Below are 7,436 nucleotides of genomic sequence, written 5' to 3'. Positions count from 1 at the left end.
GTATTGAAGGTAAAAATTCGGAAAATACTGGTACCGTACCGATTACGAAACTCAAAACTTTGGTACCGATACGGTACCGACGGTACCAAATCGGTACCAATTTCAGTACCGGTACCAAGTACCAAATGCTCATCCCTACTTCATACATTGCTAAATTGCTATTTATTATTGTTAGGACATTAAGTATTTAGCTAATTTTAGTTTCCATTTATCATTTCTTTAAGTATAACACAATACATATTAGGCAATTTACTTGTTATTATCCTTGTTATGTTTGCTATTCACTTAATTGATAATGACAATACAGAACATTACGTTTGTTATTAGGCTTTTGCGTCAAACTAATTTATCATTGTTATCTCTTGTTATTGTTGTCGATCCCATGCTCGGGTAAAGCAGAAGGGTTTACAACAGTAAGTTTTTTAAAGAACCCATGATTTTTTAGTTTGTTTAGGGCCTTCAAAAACGTTGGACTGGCCCTAATAGGAAGCTCATGAGTGATGGGTAACACTACTAGTTTCCATTTGAATTTGAAAGTGCGCTTTCATTATTTTAATTTGACCACAAATTATATTCGCGATAACTAGAACAACAATTATATCAGTAAAATTTCATTATATATGATTTTTTTATTATTAAGGAGGGTTGAATTTAAAATGAATAAAGATATATATGAATTTATAAAGAAACAATAAATACATCAAAAGGCTGGTTTTGAATCTTGTTACCATTTATAAGACTATTGGATGCTATTTTTGTACAAAGTGCCTACTGTGCTTGCAGTCTTGCACGAGAAGAGGTACATGATAATGAGCCATGATAGTGTGGGCCCACTAATATGGGCCGTGGATTAATGAGTGTATACAAACATTATCATGAAAATGGGTCACCCTTTATCCCGTTGGTATCTTTTATGGGTAAGGTTGTTACAAAAGCCGTTAAAGCTTGTATGCACTTTAAAAGAATGAAAATTAAATATGAACCCTTAAATGAGTTTAAAATTATGATTCATAATTTAGAGCATGTTGTACACCAGACAAATCTCACATCATCATAAATATTATTGATTATGAGTCCGTATGTATTGTTGACTTTAAATACCATCTATTCACGTATTTGATTAATTATATGGGAAATACCATCGATTCACGTTTTCGATTAATTATATGGGAAATGCACTCTAGGACTGGCGATTCCATGAGAAATTACCATTCGGCTAAAGAATAGCAAATTTGTGAGCTCTTGATGGGTAAAGAAGACAATATTGTTTGGCATAAAAGATCGAATGTTAGGCTATGTGTAGTGAAGGCCTACAAAATGAAGTGATTTTTGACACGTGACTAAACCGGACGATATGTAGCCCGGGGAGGCAGTGTTGTAGCCCACAAATCGCCCCACCCTCCAATCATTGATTGCCATGTCATCATCACCATAACACAAGCAGGCGCCATGTTTGTGTCACCCTCCCCCTGTCGCCCCTCTTATCACCGGGGGGGGGGGGGAGGTGGTCTCCCCTTCGTCGCCCCTTGTCCCCTACACTTATAGCCCCAATACATATCCGCCTTATATGAGATGAGAAAGATGTATACAATACTTGATACATTGGAAACATTTTTCCAATTTATAGATATTTAAAGCATGATAAATTAATATAAAGTATTAATAAATGACAAAAGTTTATATGTTTACTAGAATGGTTGAACTTTTGACAATATTGAACCCTTTTCTTTTACCAAAGTCATATTATTATATTCCTGTTAAAAGAAAACTAGTTTTGACTAACCAAGCTCCTTTTATCCAATATAAAAAAAAAAGTTGAATAATGTAACTTGTAAGGGTAAGGCTAAACTTCTCTCTTTTAGTTTCTTTATGAAAAACTAAACTCAAAGAAGGTTAGTTTCATCAGGGTTTGATAAATACCAATTACAACTCGTGATTCGTAGCGAGTAAAGTAGAGAAATAATATAACTACTTTAGTAAGAAAATAATGTTTGCTCAATAAAAATAACAGGCAATGTGCATTTAATCATTTCTAGAGTCAAAATGACAAATAATAATAATATAATAATAAAAAAAACTAAAAGCGTTAAAATAAACAAACTGTGAAAAGAAAGAGTATTCTAAGTGTACGTATTATGATGTGAGGGGGTGTCAATTTTGCCATGTTGGCCACCCAGGGTGTGAAACAGGGCACCAAAGTGCACGATCGAGCCCTCTGCAAGTCCAATAGCAGACGTAACTCGTAACTCGCAAGAATGATGTTTTCTAATTAACATATTAACCAATTAATAATCTATATCTCACTACACATTCCCATTTTACATGTCTACATGTGAATAGAGATGAGATCGGTACCGTACCGGTACCGGTATCGAAAATCCCGGTCCTAAAAATCACTAATTGTTGGTACCGGTACCGGTGTTAAAGGTAAAAAGTTGAAAAAATACTGATACTGAAACTCAAAACTTTGGTATCAATTCGATATCGACGGTACCAAATCGGTACCGGTAAAATACCCGTATCAATTGATACCAGTACCGAATTGTTCATCCCTGATCCCTACATATGAACATTACATGTCACACAAAATGGCTCATTCAGTCATTCACATAACCCCTTTCACATATCCCATAACCCTGTACAAAAACTCAATCATATCAAAAAGGGCAATAAGGTAATTTCACACCAACCTAACAAACTACTTAAACCCATCACTCCACCAAAACCTCCAAAACCATCTTCAAATTCAAAACCAAAAAAACCCCATGAAAATCCTAATTCCCTCATTTACCCTCTTACTCTTCATCACCACCATACCAACCATAATAACCACCACCACCACCACATCACCCGACAAAGATTTCATCCGTACACGTTGCATGACAACCTTGTACCCCCAAACATGTTTTACCTCTCTATCCGGCCACTCATTCTCCGTACAACAAAACCCGGCTCGGCTCGCCCGGCTCGCCATCGGCGTCACTCTCTCCAAAGCCAACCACATTACCAACTACTTTGCCAACATTTCTCGCAAAGCCGATTACGCTAGTAGCCCGAGAGTAGCCGCGGCCGTGCACGACTGCTACTCGGTGTTCGCAGACGCCGTGGACCAAATTCGGGGCTCGCTACGCCAAATGAGGCGCCTCGGTGGGTCCCGAGAGGCGCTCAGGTTTGTTGAATTATACGTATTTTTAGTTTTAGTCAATTTTGTAATTTTTTTTTTGTCGATAAAAAGCTCAGCCCGAGCTCAACTAAGCTCAAGCACTACTCACTTCAACTTTCAAAGAGCTCAGCTTGACTCTTATATTATTTATTATTAGCTGATTTATATATTATTTTTATTTATTTGTTTGTATATATTTGTAATTATGACTACTGTTAAATCGAATAAAAAATATATATAAAAACATAAAACTATGAGCGTGTATTGCGATATGTTAACAAACGAAATTTAAACCAAAACGTAAAACACTATCGTAGAAAAGAATAAGTTGAAACAGAAAAGCATTATCCAAACGGTTGTGAACTAACCGCTAACATAGGGTTATTTTATATTTATTAATACCCTACCTCGTTGTTTTGAGACCGTTGAAAGTATAGGGTTTTCGCTAAATAAATTTATTAACTAGTTTTAGTTAAATTAACTTATAAAGTGTAGGGATTTAGTTAAAATTAAAAGTAAAACATAAGGGTTATTTTTTAGTTTTATTAATACTCTAAGGGAAAAGAAACATATGTATAGAAAGATCTTAGGCCGTGACTCATCCTTCGTGGACGAACCTTACGGATATGCAATAGAAGCTTGTACATTAAGATTGTAAGTATACACCAAATAAAAAAATATTAATAAAATTAAGTAAATCATAAGGGATATTCTATGTTTACTAAAACTCTAGGGGGATAATTGTACTTTTAGTAAATGCTCTAATATTAGAAAACATAAATATTTTCATGAACGACCAACCAGAGAATTGCTTAAGTATTTCGTACGAGGTGACTCAATGGCAAAATGTTACTGCTGGATTGCCCAACCCAGCCGTATGGAGCGCTGAAGCCCCTCTAAGTTATCTCCAGTTTCAGTGAAAACCCGTTCTCCCGAAGGCCCATTGGTGGTAAAACCTGGACGCCCTCATAATCGAACTGGAAATCACAAAGATCACTGTCTTCATTCATTGAGCCACCCATGCCCACCCCAAAGTGTTGTATGTGGGGATCAAACCTAGATCTCTATTGAGAAATTCAGACTTCCTACCACTACATCACATTGGAAAGGACAGAAAAAAAAAGCATAAGTATTTAGTATGTAAAAAAAAAGATACCCAAACAGTTGTGAAAGTTTAATCTCGGCTCGTATTGATCTTTTCTATGAGTAGACTTTGATTAACTCATAGGCAACTTGCTTGTTTACATCCATATTTTTCTGGCAAAAAAAGAGGAAAGTTTAATAAATTGACTAAAAATATGTATAATTTAACAGGTTCCAGCTCAGCAACGTGCAGACGTGGATGAGTGCGGCCTTGACGAACGAGGAGACGTGCACGGATGGGTTTGAAGATGTGCCGGATGATGGAGTGAAGACGGAGGTGTGTCTTCAGGCGGTGAAGGTGAAGGAGGTGACGAGTAATGCCTTGGCGTTAATTAATGGTTTTGCGGATACGATACAAACGCCATGATTGGGGGCTACTAACAATTATTTAACGTTTTGTCATTTCTAAATGAGTGAAAAGTGATTGTGTTTGACTATAAAATTCTTCTAAATGAGTAAAAAGTGTTATGTTCGACTGTAAAAGTCAAAATGTAATTAAAGTATGTAGTAGGTTTGTTTTTAGAAAAGAAAATTAACACCGGACATTCGGACTAGTCTTAAAATCGTTTGCATTTATAGCAATTTGTGTATGTGTATTGTTTTTATGTGTTTTATCAATGTTAAACGGTTATTGTAATTGTTCGCTTGACCATTCAGTGTTTAGATCCTAATTATTTACGTTCATAATTGGTTTGAAAAATATTTTAGTACTACATAAAATACAAATACTATTAAGAGTCAAAAGTTTAATACATGTATGGTAGAAGTTAAGTATATGGTAGAAACAAATATTATTAAGAATTAAAAGTTTAGTATATGTGTATGTTAAAAACAAATAATTTGAAAAAAAAAAAACAAATAAAATATGGAAGATAAAAGGAATCAAATAATTTTGGAACTTGTTTAGTTTATATATACATAAATAGAAAATTAATTAGTTTTTAAAGTCATGATAGTTGAAAAAAAAATACTTTAAACTAACGTTTGGTACGCAGAAACGACAAACGATTAGTTGCATTTTCTTCCATAGGGTCATCTAAAGCTATCAGCTATGCACAAATAATAACCTTATTTAACGATTTAGAAAAGGACAGAAATAAAGTTAGGATACGTTGGTACTAAAACATATTCTAAGATTGCATATGTGATGTTAAATCATGCAGTATTACATAGACTTTATTATTTAGGCAAAACATGTTTTGAATTATATAGGGTTTTGCCATTTGAAGTGAGATTGAGTTTGAAAAATGCTTATTGGTTTATCGATGTTTTTAAAAAGCCAAAAGTTTATAAGGTGTTTGGCAATCACAAAAACCTTTCCTATTTTAGTTTTATGAAAGGGTTAAAAAACAGTTTTTCAAAAGCCCTAAATCATAGCTTTTCAAAATTGCTTTTTGAAAAAACCAATAAGCTAATAAGCATTTTTAAAACTCAATCCCAAACACCCATTTAATTGTGGCTGTGTTAACGACATGGACTTGCTTTAATTATTAGGAATATCTTTTGTTATTGTTTTTATATAGTTCAATCACTTTGTTAAGCTTTTAGATTGATTTGTCCCGTAAACAAGCATTTGCTCAAGTGACATTGGAGGAGAAGTGAAGATTTGTGCTGGAGAGTGCAAGGTCTCAAGTTCGAATCCGATCTCAAGCAAGTTTTACCGTAGTGGGTCTTTGGACGGCGGATTTTCCCTAGAAAAAGAGATCGTGGGCTTGGGCTACCCAATGCTATCTACAATCGTGTGCGTATAAGGTTGTCTTTTATCATTGGGCTACCCGAATTACCCAAATAGTCAGACTTTATTCAGACTTTATTCATTATTCATTAGTCATTAAAAAAAGACTGATTTGCCCCTTTGGGCCAATATATTTGTTAGGCTCTTTTTAGTATTTACCTTTGATCTTTTGCTTTTGTGAGGCATTTGCTTTACCAACTTATGGTGGGACAATTGATAACTTTTGACCTAATGATAAATATGAAGATGGTAATGAATTCTATTGCTAACAACCCAAATATCAATTTTGGTTTTAGATTCACATTTTAGTGTATGGGTTTCAAGGTTACATCTGGATTAGGTTATTGGGATTTTTTATATATTTCTCCTTTCTAAACCTTTGAAATTATATATTTCCCCAAAATACAAGTTTTTAATGCAAAATGTACAATGCTTTTTAAGCATGGTTTAAAGAAATATGTAATTTCAAAGTTTATGAAGTGAAATATGTAAATGCCCTAATGTTATTTATCACAATTTGTTCTTATATGTTATCATTTTATGAGTTATAATAATTTGTTTCTAACAAGTAAAAACTATTAACCGCCTCAACCAAAAAAGAGTAAAAAAACTATTAATTTGTTTCTAACAATAAAGGAAATTTTCTAGAAGTAAAAATAATTACAATAATATAATATTCATACTTAAAAAACATTGGAGTAAGAAATGAGTTAAGAAATCGTCAGAGGAGATAACTTTTGATTACTAAATTTGATGGGTTTGGTTTAAAATTAGTCGGAGGCAACAGATTTCACTCAAAACTTGTTGGGGAAGACAAATTTGAAACACGTGACTGGTTTTGATTGACTCAAACAAAACGGATCGGTGAAGACAAATTTGGTTCAAAATATGTATCCGTCAACGATTTTCGAATAGTTTTTCTTTTTGAAATGTTTAAAAAAAGGCTACTTAGAATTTCTCTTTTAAAATGGAAGATTGAGAATTTTCCCAAACAATAAACCTATGCCTTTGTATAGCAACACAAACTTAGCAAACAAGAAAAAAAATTAAATTAGGAAACAAAATATTTTTGCATTTAAAATTAAAGAGTATTTTGAATGGGTGAAAATTACCTTTTTGCCCTCATATGCTTGGCACAAGCCAAATATTAGGGTGTTTGGAATTACTTATTTTCACCAACTTATAACTTATTAACTTTTTGAAAAGTTAATAAGTATTTTGGGATTGCCTATGTTATGAGATGATAAGTTATTAAGTCAGGATATCCTGACTTATTATCGTATGACAAAAAGATTTCAATAATGTAAAATAAGGAATCCTAAACACCCCCTTAACCGAGTTTCGTTAGTGTAATTGTGTAAATGCCTAAAATCAAAACGAAAATACATATAAAAA

General features: G+C 33.5%; 1 protein-coding gene across 1 annotated transcript; it reads left to right on the top strand.

Annotated features, from left to right (window-relative positions):
* The first annotated feature begins 2,765 nt into the window (after positions 1-2,765).
* LOC143619140 (21 kDa protein-like) lies at positions 2,766-4,701 on the top strand. The gene is made up of 2 exons (XM_077091146.1): positions 2,766-3,169; positions 4,478-4,701. The coding sequence occupies exons 1-2, from the start codon at positions 2,766-2,768 to the stop codon at positions 4,671-4,673; spliced, it is 600 nt and encodes a 199-aa protein (XP_076947261.1). The 3' UTR covers positions 4,674-4,701.
* The last annotated feature ends 2,735 nt before the right edge of the window (positions 4,702-7,436 follow it).

This window comes from Bidens hawaiensis, unplaced genomic scaffold, assembly GCF_021521415.1.
Source record: "Bidens hawaiensis isolate Kalapana, Puna unplaced genomic scaffold, B.hawaiensis_p1.1 tig00002414_1, whole genome shotgun sequence".
NCBI lineage: Eukaryota > Viridiplantae > Streptophyta > Magnoliopsida > Asterales > Asteraceae > Bidens > Bidens hawaiensis.
The sequence above is the reverse complement of the archived record's forward strand: the minus strand, read 5'-3'. Positions and strand labels throughout refer to the sequence as shown.

Bases quoted from the DNA above. Each gene is read 5' to 3' on its own strand.
- LOC143619140 (XM_077091146.1), top strand. From the start codon at position 2,766: ATGAAAATCCTAATTCCCTCATTTACCCTCTTACTCTTCATCACCACC. The intron at 3,170-4,477 runs GTTTGTTGAATT...ATAATTTAACAG, and splicing joins GGGTCCCGAGAGGCGCTCAG to GTTCCAGCTCAGCAACGTGC.